The sequence below is a fragment of the Sylvia atricapilla genome, chromosome 2 (genome assembly GCF_009819655.1).
Source record: "Sylvia atricapilla isolate bSylAtr1 chromosome 2, bSylAtr1.pri, whole genome shotgun sequence".
Lineage (NCBI taxonomy): Eukaryota > Metazoa > Chordata > Aves > Passeriformes > Sylviidae > Sylvia > Sylvia atricapilla.
Window position 1 is genome coordinate 52852702 of NC_089141.1, and position 18378 is coordinate 52871079.

The 18378-nt window shown below is 37.9% G+C and overlaps 1 protein-coding gene across 1 annotated transcript in view; it reads right to left on the reverse strand.

Annotated features, from left to right (window-relative positions):
- Positions 1-18378, reverse strand: part of RB1 (RB transcriptional corepressor 1) — a 70905-nt gene that overhangs the window by 31405 nt on the left and 21122 nt on the right. Inside the window, exons 10-17 of the mRNA XM_066313281.1 lie at positions 16813-16922; positions 15798-15875; positions 14417-14504; positions 13856-13972; positions 13174-13230; positions 13054-13085; positions 12899-12975; positions 12469-12671 (exon numbers count right to left, since the gene is read on the reverse strand). Of these exons, the coding sequence (XP_066169378.1) occupies positions 12469-12671; positions 12899-12975; positions 13054-13085; positions 13174-13230; positions 13856-13972; positions 14417-14504; positions 15798-15875; positions 16813-16922 (762 nt within the window). The remainder of the gene's footprint in view (positions 1-12468; positions 12672-12898; positions 12976-13053; positions 13086-13173; positions 13231-13855; positions 13973-14416; positions 14505-15797; positions 15876-16812; positions 16923-18378) is intronic.

Below are 18378 nucleotides of genomic sequence, written 5' to 3' on the forward strand. Positions count from 1 at the left end.
GAGCACAGTACAGAGTACAATAGCTTTCTCATCAGTTAATAGCTCAGTATCCACAAGCCATTTGAGGAAACTTTCTATTTTTTATTATTAAACATTTTCACACTTCCACAGGAAAAAAAAAAACAAAACCACAAAACAAAAACCCCACAACAGATACCCTAATGAAAAAAACCAACAGTCAAAAAGTACAATCTGTAATGCTGAGGATCAGACCATTAGTTGAAAAATTCCTGATCTGACTGATTCAGAAGAAGGAGAGTAAAACAGTACCTCGCACAACAAGCTGATATAAAGACAGGGTACCAACTATTCAGGACTGGATGAGGTTCTCTCTGCCTTTTCTGGTTCTGCAACAAGATTATCCTGGAGAGCTGTGGATGGAGCAATGCTTTCAGGTACATTCCTCAGCAGATGCACTCCCCTCTTTCTGCTCTTTACTTTGATACCAATTCTTTATCTTTCTGGTTAAGGTCTTATGACAAAATTTAAATGTAAAATCTAGATGAGAAGTTACATTCCAACGTCATGCCAAGACATTCCAAATAAAAAAAGGGTTACATTGTCAGAGCTCCTGAGGATCTGAATGTGTTGCAACCAGTACTTCCTAAAAGTGCATTATTTTTACTCATATACCGACCCAGGGATAGCTAGGAGTTCAGTTTTAGGATCAAAACTTTAAAACTTGTTCTTTGTAGTGTGGTTTCTTCAACTACAAGAGTGCAGAAAATACACACTTCCTATAAAAATAAAAGCAGGGCAAATTTAATTGCTTCCAAGCACATTTTTGATACAAATCAAGGCATGTAGATACTGGTAACTAGTCAATTAACCAGCAGTTTTACAAGACAAGAAATAAAAATTTACTATAAACACCTCAGATTTACCTGAGCATGTCATTAATTCAAAAGACGTCCTGTTTTTATACTTTTGCTATTCAGCTTGAAGTTTAAATTTGTGGCATTTTGCAAGAATTTCAGTAAATCTTTTTCACTTCAATATACAAGTCTTTGACATTCAAAGAAATACCAATGCCTAGTCAAATATGTCTTCATATTTTTCATCTAAAAGCATGTAAAAAAATCCCTATAGAAATTACTTCAGGCAGGTATGGAATCCTTAACTGGAATCAACCTCCAAGCTTTTGTTTCTTAAGAAAGTAACCTCAGTCACAGAAATGCAAATATTGAAAAACAGCTCTTGAGACCAGGTAAGAGATAAGAATGGCTGTACTGATCACACCCCAAACATGCAGCTAATCTACAATCCTGACTCCAACGGCAGACAAGGCTGGATGCCTGGGGAACAAGATAACAGTAGGAGAAGCACACAAGACTTTCTCAAGTACTGTCTCACTTCATCAGTCACATCTTAGGACTTTCTGGGTCAGATATAATTGTGTGTTCAGCAAAAATTTTTTTTCTCTGAGCTTGCTCTGTCTTCCTGTAAACATGTGTAATGTTTTTAACATTCACATTTTCATTTCAGTAAAACTTTCACTGTGTGAGTGCATGGGGGGAACAAAACTAAGAAACCCAAACATCCTTTTGTTTCAAATCCAGTAGTTTCATTAGTGTCCCTCTAGTTTCTCTGGAAAGAGGCAGGGAGCACTAGACTGTCATACAATCTTCCCATATAACTTGATCAGACAACCTTCCACCATCTCTCAAAAATGAGAAAGTGATTTTCACTAGCAATTTCAAGCACCATCATAACCAATGACAAGATTTCTAGGATTACACCAAGAACTCAGCTAAAATCAGAGAACCCAATGATGTTCACTTTGAGATAGGTAATTTTGAAAATCCCACCTGAGCACAGTAGTATCTAGCCTTATTTATTCTTTCAAGTTATTTTCTAGAAGTTTTATCAAAGAAAAGCAATTTGTTCATACTTTTCCAGCAGTAATATTACAAGGTTCTTGCATCTATGCAGACCTGTGAATCCTGACAAGTTCCCTTTTTTGCTAGACTATTATCATTCAGACCTCAGGGTTTCTGGCATTTGAGCATCATTGACAAAATGAAAGAGGATAAATTTCAAAAGCTAAGGGAAAATGCAAATCAGAATGATTCTAAATCTAGAAGACAGAAATACCTGGGCTGCATTTGTTATCCAGTTCCCAGAATATTGAAAACGCTGTGTAAACACAACTATCACTGCATTCGCACATTTACAGAACATACTCAATAGGGCTCATTTAAGATGAGCCAAATTCAGAAAGCCACACTTGCACAGTCTAATACTTCTGCTAGAAGCTGGATGGAGAAGATTTGCTTTGACAATTCTGGTTTGATGCTGAAGCCTTTCATACTTATCACATCTCCTCCATCTAGTTCCTGTCACGTTGCTGCTTATAAAGCAAGCCCAGCTCTTCCTGTAAGAAAACTGAATTTACCACAAAATTAAAATAAACAAAAAAGAACCCTTCATGCATTTTCTGGTCTTTTATAAAACCTACCACATTGTTGGAAAACTAAAAATTCCAGAGCTGAGAATTTAGATTTTAAATACTTTTTTTCTACTTAAGAAGCAGTCTGCCCACTCTAGCTCTATCAGAACTTAAAGCTGTCCAGCAATAAGAAGGGGTAAAATTTCTATTAGATTAAACTTGAGAATCAAACCAGAAGCAATGACAAAGGAAGGCCTCTAGAAAGATGTTCTAACTCTTTTATGATGGGATAAAAGGAATATTTTTGCACACACATAGCTTTCGTATTTCCCCTAACTCTATCTTTTTTAAACAGTGAATTCTTGCCTTAAAGAACAAAATTCTTAAATAACAATGCTAGCAACAGGAGGCACCCAAGATTAATGCAACCATTTTGGGAATAATATTAAGTCTATTCCACATGAAAACAAACTGTGGCTAGGTTAATGCTGCTTTTCAGATGAATTCTGCAAATACTGCTGCTTTATAAAAGGAAGTCAATTGGAAAGGTTTATCAAGTACATAGCAAAACATGGACAAAAATGAGAATACCGATGGTGAAGCAAGTACCAAAATATCTATCTTTTCAGCCTAACAAAAATATGTTTCATTAATGAAGTCAAATCTGAAAACTGTTGATCTACTGAAGTTATTTCACACTCTACTGAAGTTACTTCACACTTTTCACATATGAAAGTAAGTTTACCACATGTACTGCATGTTATTGTATTTCATACACTCCCCTGGGTAGCAAATGCAAAATTAAAAAAAAAAAAAAATCAATCCCGACTGCTGTCCAGATAAGATCTGTGAGTTCCTCCCAGCTGCTGGAAGGTACAACAGGCACACAGAGAGCGTGCCAAGCACAAGCTCTGCTGTGGGCAGGGTGACTCCCAGAGGGAAAGCACAGGGCACTGGCAGTCCAGGGACGTACCCAAGCCGAGCTCAGACCAGGCAGAGTCTGGGTGAGCCTCCAGCCCCTGCTCAGGGGCTCAGGAGAACATCAGGGATGCAGCTGCAGAGGCTCCACACTCAGCTGTGCCACGGGCACCTATCAGCCTGCACCTACCCCTTCTGACAGGCAAGCCCAACCCAAAGGAAAAGCTTCCACCAAAAGTAGAAGGATTACCTTTCTGGAGGATGGTGAACACTATGCCTGATCAACAGCTGTGAACAGGGGCATCCACATCCCCCACAGGGCTTTTTATTACTGGAAAGTTACAGTAAGATAGTGATACTAACACATAACTGAAATACTGTATACAGTATAAAAGCAGGCACAAAAGCGCTTATTTGGCCTTCAAAAAAGAATGTCAAACCCTATGCATTTATGCATGCAGTAACTTAAATAAAGTGCAGCAAGAAAAGAAACAAAAACATCTTCCAATAACATATAATTTGACAGTTTAACAAGATACTAGTATCATCTTAAGAGCCTGAAAATTGAACACACAGCTGAGAAAAAAAAAAACCCAAAACTCCCCATTAGAAAGTTTGTTTGGCACCCACTTTGCTTCTTAACAAAAACTAATTTTATCTTCCATAGAAAAGTTACCAAGAGAGTGAGTCAAAGACAGAGCAATAAGGAAAGAAAGAATAATAAAAGGTTGTGACAGTTCCTCAGGGCCTTGGCTCAGATAAAATAAGCCAAACCAAAACAAAACCAAAATCAACTGACTAACAACACCACCCCAAAATCCAAACCAAAACTTCATTCTATTAATTTTACCAGTTTCACTACATAGATTTATAAAACTACAGAGTTGGAGAGCACAGTCCCATCCAAGGAAGGAGCAACAGGGATACAGTAACAGAACTTAACCCAAGCTTTATTTACTTTTGTATTTAAGGAGACAGTCAAATCAAATTTTCCGCAATTCTGCAAGATTTTACACAACTGAAGAACTGCCAGGATACCTCCTTGAATTCTAATATATTTTTCCCTCATGGGCAATCTTTAAACATTCCTACAAAGTATTTACAATGCAGATATAGCAGCATTGCAGGATGAAAAGCTGAAGTTCAAATCACCTAGAAATATAGCAGGACTAAAATCAAATTCCTACAGCTGTGATATGACCATCAAAACTCCGAACAATCTTAAAAAATAAAATTTAAAACCCCATCAGCTTGAAGAGCACAGATTCCTAGAAAACTATTTCGCTATTCCTTGTTATTTATAATAAGACAACCTTAGAGAAAAACAGACTAAAGTCTATCATGTTAATGCAGACTGATTTTTGTGACTCAATCTGTACTTGGTACTAGGGTACAGACAAGAAAGATATCTTTATGATGCACCAACAGAGCTGGCAGGTCCACTGAGCACAGCCGATAAATCCCAGCCCCCTGTCACAGCTGTAAATCTATAACCAGAGAGATCCTGACACAGCCTGGGTACATGACCTCCATGTGAAAACACAACAGGGACTACAGGCAAGATACACAGCACAAGCAGCCACTGAAAGCAAACCCAGGCATAATTACACAACTGCCTTTTGCTAATCTCCCTTTCATGCTTTAAGGAACGGGGAAACACAGTTATGAAAAGTAGAATTAATCATATGATTTGATCCTACTAACATTAACAGAGGAACACTACAGATCTAGCTTAGGTTTGTCATTGAGACACATGACAGTGGAAAATGAATAATCCCATGGTAAAACACCTATTTAAAATAAATAGAATAAACTGCTTCCTGGAAGTACAGCTCTGTCTCAAGTACAGTGGATACCTAAATATCTAAGTTATAGAAGTAGGATTTATATCCCCCTAATTAGAGAAACTCTATACGTTAAAGCAGTAGATACAATAGGAAAAAGCTTAAAATTCTTAATCAAGAATGACATCTAAATGTCACAGAATGAAAACTCTGCATAGTTGCCGTGTCTTAGGTAATCCCTTAGGTCGTGTTTGTACTTGAAGCAAGAGCATCTTAAGGGTTGGGCTGACTTGATATACCTGCAACAGATAAACCTGTTAACACTGCAAACATAACCAAAATCCTCCAGTCCTAGTGAGTGCTTTGTACACTTTGTGAGTGCCTACCAAGAAGTGAACACACTGTCAACACAGACAAAAGCAGGAAACACAGGACCTCAGCTTTAAATGTTATGGCTTCTATTCCAGTAGCCTGGAGGATTTGCTCAAATGGTAACACCCAACCATGAATAACAGCTTGAGTCATCTCCACGATAAATAGGAGTGGCAGGGAAGATGTTCAAAGTGATGGGAGAGACAGTGAAGACTATAACTCACTATTCTTCCTGGTTTTTCAATTTGCCTTCAGCTGTTAAGGCAGATAAAAGTTTTAACCCTGAAAAAGCACAGCATGGTTTTCATTAAAGGAAACTCAACAGGAGTACTACAAAAGCATGGAATAAGCACTCTTACATATTTTACTTAAGCATTTATTAAAGAGCATGTGTGTGTATATATATATATATATAGCCAAAATAAAAAAGCATATAAACATAAATATAGTCATATATTTCTATCACACTATGTGATATTTTCACAAATACTGAAAAAGTAATTATCTTACAGACTCCTAAAAATGTGCCCTGTATGATAAACGCAAAATCACAGAAAGTTTTCCAGCTATGGTGGTGACAACTAAAATGCCGTAACTTTAAAAAAAAATTAAAGCACATGCAGCAGAATCATATGAGCCTTTATCGTTATCACGCCAAGCAACAGTGGTGGTCGTGACCTCTCCCACTCCACAACTGTGTGCTTCTGGAACACACTCATGATGCAAGCAGAAATATATTTAGTATGTACAGACAGAAAACCTCAAATATGTTCTCAGTTCCTTGTTGAAGGTTAAAGCTGCATACTCCTAATGTAACTTAGTCAAAAGGAGTGTGGTGAGCACATGACAAACCATCCTTTGGCAACCCTTAGCGTGTTTTGTCCCTTGCAAAAAAATCCCCTAGAAAACTCCATATTACAAATATAAGTTGCCCATTGCAACTTCCAAGGTGAGACAAGATACTAGGTGCCTAAAATCCAGAAACCCACAAGACATGAGTGGTGTCTGCATGAGCAATCTGAATCCTGCAATTCCTGAGGTGCCTGTCTACACCAGTGAAGCTCCCTCGGTAGATTGCATCCTGCTAGTGAGCATGCTTGCAGATGTTGTCATTCTGGACATGCTCAGTGCTTTTTTTGTGCCTAAGGCTGTCCCCCATTCACAAATTAGGTATTCCTATACCTGAGGAAAGGCAAAATTTAGCAGGCACGAAAGGAGTATGCCTGACACAGACTAGCTTTCCCAAGAGGAGCCAGCAGCTGTGCAGAAAGTGCACAAGTCCCGCAGCCCAGAGGGAAGAGAGCACAGGAACGCGTGACTCATTTGCCGGCACTGGAGTCACTCGTGGTTGAACCCACGACTACATCTGGGGTGGGTTAACACAGCGAGCCACAGCCTGTCCTGAGGCCTCAAGGGCAAGTGGCAAAGCACAGCTTGCACCCGTGTAACTACACATTCTCCACTGCTAATCCGTACCAGCAGCTGAAAATAGCCCCTGAGCTGCATCATGCCCCAAATCTTGCCTAGGCATTGTCCAGAGGAGAGCTGACAAATGCCAGAACAGGCCAGGGAACATGTTACCAAGGAAACACGCCAATGACTGCAGGGAAATACTTAAGCCCAAACTATTGTTCCTTTGAGGCCAGTAGGACAAACTCAGCCCCAAAAATCCAGCCCTTGCTGCCTGGCCTTACTTGGCTGTCTATCAAAAAGATTTTAGATTCATTCTTTTAAAACACCAGTGAATGACTTGTCCAGTAATCTAATGTATCAAATGTTAACAGTGTGGCTATTCCTACTTCTTCCTGATTTAAAAGGAATCACTTAAGATGTCAAAACCAAAGATGATTTTTAACTGCATGCAGACACCTACCTTCAGACACATCTAAGAGAAATCTCTACTGAGAATACAAACCACAAAAAAATATATAACTATCCTTTCTAGATGCTCAATCCCTCCTTACAAGAAGCACAGTAACCTAATTTGAAATTGGACATTCAAGGAAACAGGCACTAAGCACTCAAGAACAGTGAACTCCACAATAACTGCATCCTTGTACAACCAAAGACCAGGAGGCTGCATAGCTAAGCCTGTACTATTCCAAAGTACTAAGGATCACTTGCTGACCTGTAACTGCTCATAGCTGTACCCTGCATTTGTCTAACACTTTTTATGCAAATCTTAAGCATATTATTTAATTTTTTTTCCCTTAATGCATGATCAAAGTAGGTCTGCTGTTATTCCAGCTCAGCGAGTTTGTCATATTAATGCAATAATATATTCTTTGGGAATATGTGGTTTTGAGCATGAAGGCACTTCTGCTGCAGTGAGCTGCATAATTTAAAACCAACAGAAGTCTTTGGTGTGGGATGAGGTATTTAAGTATAAACACTGACTACACAGTTAGTTGACAAATACGTATTGCAAACATTGAGTTATGTTAAATCAACGTTGCGTGATAAAACCATACTGTAGATTTCATTGCAAATGTTGAATTGACAATAGAAACCACAGAAAAGAAGAAGCTAAAAAAGGAGAAACAGTATGGAGCACAGTTTAGGCAATGCTACATGAAAGAATTTATAAATAAAGCAAAGCACTCTCGTCTACTTCTACTCATATTTTAATCATTACGGGAAGTCATTTCATGAAGCCATCTTTATCTTGCCTCAGTCATTAAAGCTCCAAAACATACTACAACTCCAAATCATAGCATACATCAATACTGGTGTTCTTCTCTCCTTAGAAAAATAAAAACACTAATTCGACCAGCACATATTAAAAAATAATACAACCAAAGAAGACTACAGTGTCAACAGCTGCAGTGTAGTGCACTACACTTCAGTTTCACATCTGTTAGTTCTTCACACAAAAACAAATGTGAAAACCACAGCTGAAATTACCAGACCAAAGCAGGCTGTGAATGAATTCCCTTTAGTCTGCGACAGTGAACCTTCACATTATGTTCTGAGCTGTTGGATGGTTGCAGGTGGTGATGCAGCTGACCCTCACTCGTTAACATCAAGAGCTACCACACAACCTTTTAAAACACTAGTCCGAAAAGAAATACCCCGTGGATGAGCTAACAGGTTAACAGCACTGTGGCCTGTAGAGCTAACCAGGAAAGTGTGGAGTGCTTCTGTCTCCAACTTGCTTTACCTTCAGACAAGGCTGTGGTTGGCCTGCAGCTCCAGTGCAGAAGAACAGGACCCTTTCTCTACCCCAACACTGTACGTGTGGAAGGGCACTTGCAAGGAGCATATTCTCTAACCTGCAGCATGAAAAACATAGCACCTTGCACCCATTCAGAGCTTGTGAACAGAATGGAAGCTGAGAGGCAGGGAAACACAGCTGCATTGCTTTTCAGGTGCAACAAAGATACTCCACATGCATTTACTTCTTTGAATGGCACAACTAAACCAAAAACACTCCACACGTATTTCACTCAAAATAGATTGAAAAGTGACAGATTTTTAGTGTTTGATTTGCTTGCCTGAAAACCTGCTCTTCCTTGTTTATTCCTAACAAACTGCAGCAAACAGCAACAAATCAAAGATGAGACATGGCAGTTGACAGGGATTTCTCTAAGGAAAATTCAGATAGTCCAGATTTTTTTCACATAGCCTTCATTTGAGATATTCAAAACAGTTACATTTTCTGGTTGGCCACAAGGGAGGTCAAATTGATGGAATTATGGAAAAGGCTGTGCATGAACTCTCAGGCTGGCATGTAACAAGCTATCCCTTTCATAGGAAACATTTTTAACTATGGAAGGGTTTAAATGATATTTCTCTAAGTACTATAAAAATAAAGCAAAGGCTATTCAGCATCTTGGAGTCTAAAGTGATTTCAGTTCCCTTTAAAGTTACGAAATCTAAATAGTGCTCAAAATACTGTAAGTGAGCACAGATTTAAAGTAAAGAAAGAAATACCTTGTACAATATTCTATTTTGCAAATAAAAATTATACACCATTATTAATATATTCCAAGATTATCTCCACATAATCTTCATCTGGAAGCATCATAATCTTACTGGTAAATATTTGAGTAATTAAATGGGACTTGTTTCAGGGTTCAATAAGGATTTAAGAAAAAGGAAGTACTTTTCACATGATTTAGTCACTATGTACTTGCCCCTTTTTAAAATCAAGAATTATTGGGAAGAAACTTCAACTGGTTTCCACCCTTTATTTTGTCTAGCTATGCTTTTTTTGGTTGTTGTTGTTAAAAGAAAGGATGACCTAGAAAAGCTTCATTTCCTTCCTAAAGCACAGATGACTAAATCAGCTGGCTATGCAAAAGCAATAAACATATTCACAATGAGCAGCTAAGGAGCAATATATTATCTTCAGAAAACAGTAAAAAACAGAATCTTTTACATTCATTTGATGCAGCTTTCCAAGTCAGGTAAAGGTCAGATGCATTTGAGACTTTTTTTCTTTAAAAATTATACAAGGCATTTTTCCTCACAAAAGCTCTGTGACAAGTAAAACTGCAAAAAACTCAAGCTACTTGGTGTTAAATTGCTCAAACCTTTTAAATCTCTTATTGAGATTTTTAAACTCATTGAGACTTTTTAAAGCAGTCAGGAGAATGAGCAAAGACTGAAGCACACAAGCCTTGTAATGAAACACACTACCTAGCAGGGTGCAGGACGCAAGGACTAAGCAAAAATACACAACAATAGCAAGTAAATGGGGAAATCAAAGTTGCATTAAGCAAATATTCTTGAATAAATGTTTTTCAGGGGTTTATGTTCTTATTTACTATGCTAGATGTGTTTTTGGGGGTTTTTTTGCATAAGCTTTGCTCTTTCCATGCTTTTCTTCTTTAACACTTTTTTGGAGGTGGGGGTTGGCAGGGTGCAGGACCAATAAAAAAATACCAAAAAACACAAAACCATTCTCTAACCATATGAGGACACTTGAACTTTCTCAAGATTCCATCTATCTTGGACTGTTTACAACTAACCCAAAGGAACCACTTATGGTGAGACATTCTTTAGGAGTAAGAAGGCATCTGGCTTTTCTCTACTACTTTATCAAGTGATTGTGGAGGTTCAGAGGTATTTCCTGGTATGAACTACACTTCTCTAATTGCCTGCCCATTCTTGAGGGAATTGCTAATGAAGCAGACACTTGCAAACCTTGTACACCATTGCATGGAGGCAATATCCTGATAAGGAACTGCAGAAGAATATAATAAACCATTCTTTTGTTCACCAACTAAGCCTTTCTGGGATACCTCAACAGCCTCCTGTGCCAGTCATGTATTTTCTCCTGTTTCTAAAAAGCCAAACGCTTCAGGCAAAACCAGACAACATTCAGATGTGAGGAAGGGGTAGATTTTCTGCACTAGAGGACTCATGGCTTTACATTTCTGTGTGGGGCTTCAGGTCCTTTGCTACAGTGACTCAAAGACCCAGCAAGACATTTTGGCACAGACAATGCTTCACTACTCCTCCTCCTCTCCTGAGCACTCTGCCATGTACAACTCACAGCCCTTCCTCCCCTCGTGGGCAGCCAGAGGAGGCAAAGGAAGCCAGCACAGAATCTTAGGGTGCCTGCCCTGGCTGCAACAGCTGCCCTCAGCTTTTAAGGGAAAGCCTCTGGCATCAAGCCTCCAGCAATAGGAGACATTCACTGTCTGGAGCCTGGGGAGACCCAGACCAGGTGATGTAGAGTGAAGCAGCAGGGCCCCTGAATACATCATGCACATTTCTCTTCATCCCCTTCACTGGGCTCCACTCCACACCCTCCTCTGGTACTAGGTGATCTTTGCAGGCCCCCTCCAACTGAACTATTCCACGCTATTCCACTCAAATCAGCCACCCCAAAATGGTACCAAACATGTCCATCTAGAAACTCAAGGAGAGAGAGTCAAAACACTAAAATACGTTTAAGGAGAGCACTCAAAAAAATGTCATCAATTAGCACAAGATTATTTCATTATCATTTGTTTCACAAAAGTCTACAATGCCCATAATTTTTGAAAACATTACTCTCTGGATTTTCTAGTCTGAAAGTCCAGGTCTGAATTAGATTATCCTGCATGCCTCATTTGAATTATTGGGTAGAAACTTGCAAACCTTGTACACCATTGCATGGAGGCAATATCCTGATAAGGTGGATATGGTGTACTGCTGACCAGGACACTGGCTTCAAGCTGATCTGTAGAAGGTAGCAGGAGCCACTTCTTGCTTGTATAGAGTCAAACCCAGGTATCTGTACCTCCATCTTTTGTCCTCTTAAGGTTACAATTCCCAACTACCTTTTGCATGTTTACAAGTTTCCTAAAATAGTGTCTGCCTCTTAAAATACCCCTTCCTCTCCAGAATGAAAAGATATGAGATCGGTTCTAAAATGGTCGCTTTATGTCTCTCTGGTCAAAATTAGCAGCCTCCACAGTCTCCTGCTTTGTGGCATAAATAGCCTTTTTCTGGTTTATAAGTAAGGAACAATGAAAAGAAACAAATGTTTGATTTACTGAAATACAGCCTAAAAAAAATAACCTAAACTTCCGGCATTTTATTTCAATGGCATCCAAAAATACCAAAGTGACTGAAATGCAAAGGACAATGCAAAACAGTATTTTAAGTACTATTAGCAAACATATCAGATGCCCAGAACTGAGGCCCTATTGCCAAGTAGGAGTAGCAACTGGATAAAAATTAACTTTCAAATAAAAGCATAGAACTTATTGCCAACTTTGGTACCAGAACACAGTTAAGGGTATTACCCTTATGATTTGCGCCACACTAGTAAAATGATGCTGGGTTACAATCATGTAAATCAGCAGACCTATTTGACTTCTTCCTCTAATATGCTTCCTTTTTCTAAAACTAGAAGACATGCCAAAACTAATCCTGTTTTGGTCTTTTGATTTATTTTTCTAGAACCGAGTGTCAGCAAGACCACAACTTACCCTATAGAGCTGGGTGTGACGTTTTCTTGTATGTAAGCACATTATACAAGGGCAAATTCTACTTTGAAGTGTTACTTACAGATTGCCAAGCGAGAGACTCCATAATTTGATGCTCACAGTGTTCTAGATGCTTTCTCATTTCCCGTGTAAGGCTGGGCTCTGCTCTAATAAAGCTTTCGATCACCTTGTAGAAGTCAAAAGCTTTTAAATCAAATACATTGAGAATCCATGGGAAAGCCAAGCCTGTTTCAGTACTGGTACTGTCACTTTGTGAAGCATTTCCTGAAGGGAAAACAGACTAAAATTATCTCAAATTCTTCATTCTTCCACTTTTGATGTTTTTTCCTTTTCATGTTTATTGAATCATTGCTAGCTGAGACATTTCAGTGAGTTGCTTTTTTGTGGTTTGGGCCGTTTTTCTGCTATTTACTCTATTTTATATATTAGAATAGATGGCAATAATTATCAACAAGTAACAATGTTATTAAGGACTTTAGATTTAAACTTACTGCCATATGTAGCCATGACAACCTCAACAGCACATGCCAGAAGAGACGTGTGGAAGGTGTTATCATTCAGAAGTTTGCTGAAAAGAAAGTAAGTTATTAGTACTTGTCCCAGGACTTAAAATGGCAGACTTCAATAACAAGTTAGGGGCAAGTACCTGAAATTCTGCACTGACAGGCGCTCTTCCTCCTGAAATAAATAAATCAGGCCAAACCTGTGAATATTCTTAGTATTTCTAGAGGTACTGCCAGTACTAGGACAGCAGTACAAAACTTACCGACTTCAGCATGGACTCCATTACTCTGTAATAGAGACGAACCCCAAGCTTGTACCTCTGTTAGAATGAAAAATTCAGGAACATTACAAGAAGTTTTGACAGAATACAACAGGCAGATTCTTGTGTTTTAACAATCCAGAACATTCCAGCTTTTGACAGAGCCACTATGAACAAGTTACTGTCTCCAGTCCCACTGGTTAATAACACTGGAGAGGCCTCCAGGGCTACTAAGGTGTGTGACTACCCCAGCCACCTGAAGATTTAACCAAGTGTAACAACATGAATTGTGTTCACGTTGATTCACAGCTAACAGGATAACAAGCAGGGCTGACAGACAGGAAGGAGACTGTCGAGTACAAACTTGGTTGGATTTATTTTCCAAAATCCTTGTTGAAAGCACAGCTGCTCTCCTGACTTTATAAGGAAGTGAGTCACCTTTAGCAGTTTTAGGCCAAGTTAGCCTAATGTTTCACTAAATGTATTTTGCCTAAAAAAATAAGTTCCATTCTTCAGTACTTCCAACATATTTCCACCCAATTCCTATTGCTCCTTACATATTAAGAGGAATTTCTTAAAGGCTATCTTTACAGTTCTTCCTCAATTTGAAAAGCATACTGTTACTTTTTACCTTTACTCATCTACACTGAATGTGGACAGCCAGTAAGTCAACCCAAATACTTACCTGTGAACCGATTTCAGCCCATCCCTGTCCAACTGCTTCAGCAAATTTCTTTTGGAAGATGTGGTCAAAACTTTCCACTCTTTTCAGTATACTATCCTTAGGGTTCACTGTGCAATTCTAAAAAATGACAGGAAGTAAATTAGAGGAAGGAAAGGCAAAGAAAAGACATTTTACTTGAAATATATTTCAATCATTTAAATGATTAAAAGTTCTGCTTCTCTTTGTAATATCTCTCATGAGCATAAATAAAAATGGAGTATTTAAAAGAGTGCTGTACATCATCTTCTCTTTTGTTTCCCTTTTAAATCCCCTTTCTTTTCCATTCAATACATACATAAAAGAATTTTAATACGTAGCTCAGTAACTAAAGTACTTAAGCACTTAAAAGGTTCCAGTACACAACAGTTAGAGAGAAGTGCTTTCTAAAATGAGTGATTACATTTAAACCAACTCAATATAAATGTACTTTTTCAAAAACATGTGCATCAGATCTACAGGTGTATATTTTGCTTGAGTGATAATTCCAAGAATCCTACACAAATAATCTTCCTAGTCACTTACATTGAAGTACATGATGAGAGTATCTGATGGTTTATCAGTTGCTGAGTTTAAAATCATAATCAGTTGCTGAATGTTATTCATTGCCGCTCTGGAAAAACACAATAAAATGCATAATGAGCATTAAGGTTGGCTTGACAGTTTCCAGAAACTGAACAGAAAATCCATACACAAAAAACCTATGATTTCAGTTCTCACTCCAGTTATCAAATAAACTGTTTGGGAAAAATCTATTGCATTGTGCTAACGACTATGAATTCTAACAATGCAATTTATTTTATTATTTACACATGGATTGTGATCATTTCAATAACCAAAAGAATGGATTAACACCTAAGAAACAGTTTAATTCTTCTATGGTATTGCTACTTCCTAAATTCTTCATTGTGGTTTTTGGTTTTAAGTAGAATTTTGTGTGTTTGTCTATTTTAAATTTCTGTATCACTTAGCCTCAATTTGGCTCATATCACCAGTCAAGTAAGTGCAAATCCAACAAAAAATGTGTTCAATCATTGCAACTATAGCAGTAAGATGCATTTTTCCTTAATCTACTTTTTACAAAGTACTGGTAAAAACAACTTCTGCCACAACTCTCCTAATGATAAAGAAAAGCATAAGGACACTGGAAAATCTAAAATTAAAACGTACAGCCCATTCTTATTATGCTCATAACTAGTACTTAGACCCTTTTTACATACTAATTTCTACATAAATGACCAGATACAAATCCACTGATAAAATCAGATTCTCTTCAGTTTTAGGGGGCTTTAAAAAACAGATTCTATGAATCTAGCTTCAGAAATACAACACTGTAAGGTAATTCAAAGGAATAAGCATGGTGCTTTCAGCATATACTATACAGGGTTTTGTTTAATCAGGGAGAGACAGGAATACTTTCCACTCTAAGCTGGTGATCAAACCTCTGCTGCCATCTACTGACGTTTCTGTGGTTTCATAAAAACAGCTACTACAGCCCCAAATCAGCATTGGTGAATAGGCCTTCACATGAATTGCCTTAAATAGCACTGGTTTTGGAAAAATCAGAGCAAAGCCCAAGTGTGGCTCGAGAGAACCTAAATACCACTAGACTGTCCCTCAAGATCAAAGTTGGTTTAGCACATTTCAAATTTTTAGCAAGAAACTTAGTACTCCTGGATTTTCTTAATGTTGAGAACTTTAAGGAAGCATCTTTGGCACTATTAGGGGCTTTATATCTACTATAAATAAAGTATCAGTGATCAGAACTACAGTATTGTTTATGAAAAAAAAAAAACAACAAAACCAAGGCCACAGTTCCTTAAAAATTAAAAAAAGACTAATCTAAAGATGAATATTTCCAGCTAGAATATTGAACAAAGGAACACATTCAAGAGAAAACTCATACCGAACAGGAGTCTGTGGAAGTATAATATTGATTTCCTCATCTGGATTGTTTTTCAGTGGTGTCCTCTCCAACTGTGAGCTACAGAAATGGAAAACAAACTCAATAAAGACGAATGCCATTCAAAAGACATTTTCTATAAAGACATAATAATCTTAAGAGAAAAATATGTAACAGATTTTTAGAAGATCTAGATGGCAAATTACTCTAGTTGTTTAAATTCACAAGTAGATCTGCTTTGAGCAGGATGTTGGACTAGATAACCTCTAAAGTTTCCTTCCAAGCTTTTTTCTTTTCTAGAATTCTATTTACAAACAGCTTGATTTATATGTATAGATGGTATTAGTTGCATTTTAATCAAATTTTAAATTAGTGTATTTTCATGGCATAGATAAACTCAGACTCACATGGTAAGCTCACAATAATTATAGAGATGTTGAATCGTCAGAAAACTCTAGCATACAAGTGTAGGATTGAGAAAAAAAAAAAATCAAACAACCATAGAATGTTTTGGGTTGCAAGGGACCTTTGAAGGTCATCTACTCCCATTCACCTTCAATGACCAAGGACATTTTCAACTTAGTGGGGGTCCTCTGATCCCTGTCCAGCCTAACCTTGAATGTTTCCAGGGATGGGGCATCCACCACCCAAACCATTCAGTGCCAGCTGGCTCAGAGCCACAACATCACCTCTGGCACATCTAATCAGTTAGCATGATGTGCCTCCTCCTCAGGATTCCTCAGCTTTCCCTGGATGACAGGGCCTTGCACACAGTAAGAGTAGAGCAGAGCTTCCAATCATTTTACGCAGTCTCAGTCATATTTTAGGCAGTCACAGTCTCTAATTATTTAAGTGATGATATAAAGCAAGGGTGGTGATGCCAGAAATACCTTAGCTGAACTACAAAGCTAGTAGGTCAACAGGATGGAGAGATCCTCACTTATAACACGAGGGGGCAGAGAGCAACACAAGTTTGCATTCTCTACCATGGCATGAAAGCAGTAAATGGAAATATTACCAGGCTATGACAGCAGGCTGCAGGGTCTCGTCGTGATTCAGGAATAGCCTCGCGTCTATGTCTTTGTTTTTGAGATAGAGCTCGTCATACTGTTTCAGGATCACTTCAACCTGAAAAAGACATTGAAAAAACCCCAGATTTATTTTACAGGAACAGGTTTGACAATCTACTGAATACTTAAGTTATTCCTACTTCATGCTTTACAATGCTGAAATGCTAAAAGAATGACCTTGGGAGCTCACAAAGTTACTTCTTATACAACAGCTGAAACATAGGCAGAGGAAAATTACTGTTTATAAGAGAAAACAATCCAAGAGCATAAGAATTTTTTTATAAAATGTAGGTCTTGACACTGTAAAAATAGCTAGATTAGGAAACAGACCTGCAAACCAAACTAACATTTCCACATTTTTAAATCTTTCCTCCCAGAAAAAGGAGTGTCTCCAAGAGCAGGAAATGCAAAATGCTTATTCTTAGACTAGCTGCTAGGCAATTGGCTCAGTCCCTGCCTTGGCTGGTTCAGACAACAAGGCCTAAACTCAAACCTTCTTTTTTCTCAGCAGGAGTTTCTTCATTTTATATTAATATAAATATAGCACTGGGGTTCTTTACAGACATGCCCATTGCTACAAAAATAGACTTGTTATTTCATAGTCACATTGTAGTTTTTTTAGTAACTGTTAAAAGTTTCTTAATTGACTAAATCCTAGATTGATACAACTTGGCATGGAAAAATTTATTGGATTTTTTTAAATTAATTATTTTTTTATTTTTACTCTGAGTGACTAACATTAACTGGAAGTCTGCAAATTTTTTATCTGGCGCTCCAAATCTGCTGCTGTGCTCATGCCGAAGTAGGCAGCCACTTCGATAATCTGCTCCCTGAGCCCTTCAACTTATTAAATGATGCTGTGCTCTGGCAAATTCCTGCTAGAAAAACAGGCAGCAATGTATATAAACCCAAATCAGCTCCCTCTCAGCCTCAAGAGAGAGAAAGCTGAAAATACCTCCTACACAGCTTTGCTCCTTACCCTCTTCTTGCCTTTGCCAAATGGATTTGCTCCAAACTGATCTCACAATTAAAACTCTGAGACCAGATCTATTAAACTAAAGACTGCATTTCAGTCTCATCAATTCTCAATCAATTCTCATTATCATTATTCTTTTTATTTAAAAGCTTCATTATATTTACATTATTTGTTATCTTTTTAATGGTTCATGCATACTTTTCATCTAAAATATTTCAGTATTTCATAGATTTCTAAAAAATCCAGCAGCTCTCGGACAAGATGGCTGTACTGGGCTAACTTGGAAGAAACCTTTAGTCAAAAATAAGAGTTCTATATCCATCTATTCATCATCAGTGCATAAAGCCTGATCAGCAAACACATGTGAAAGACAAACAAAATACCAACATTAAGCCTCAAAAGCTTTTCTTGCTTTGGAAGGAACATTAAAATTTTTCAAAAGCTCGGTTTTTTTAATGAAAGTCAATTTAAATGTACCACCTCACTAGCTATTGTACTGATGATCTCATCCAGGATTATTGGTTAGTTGACATGGTTC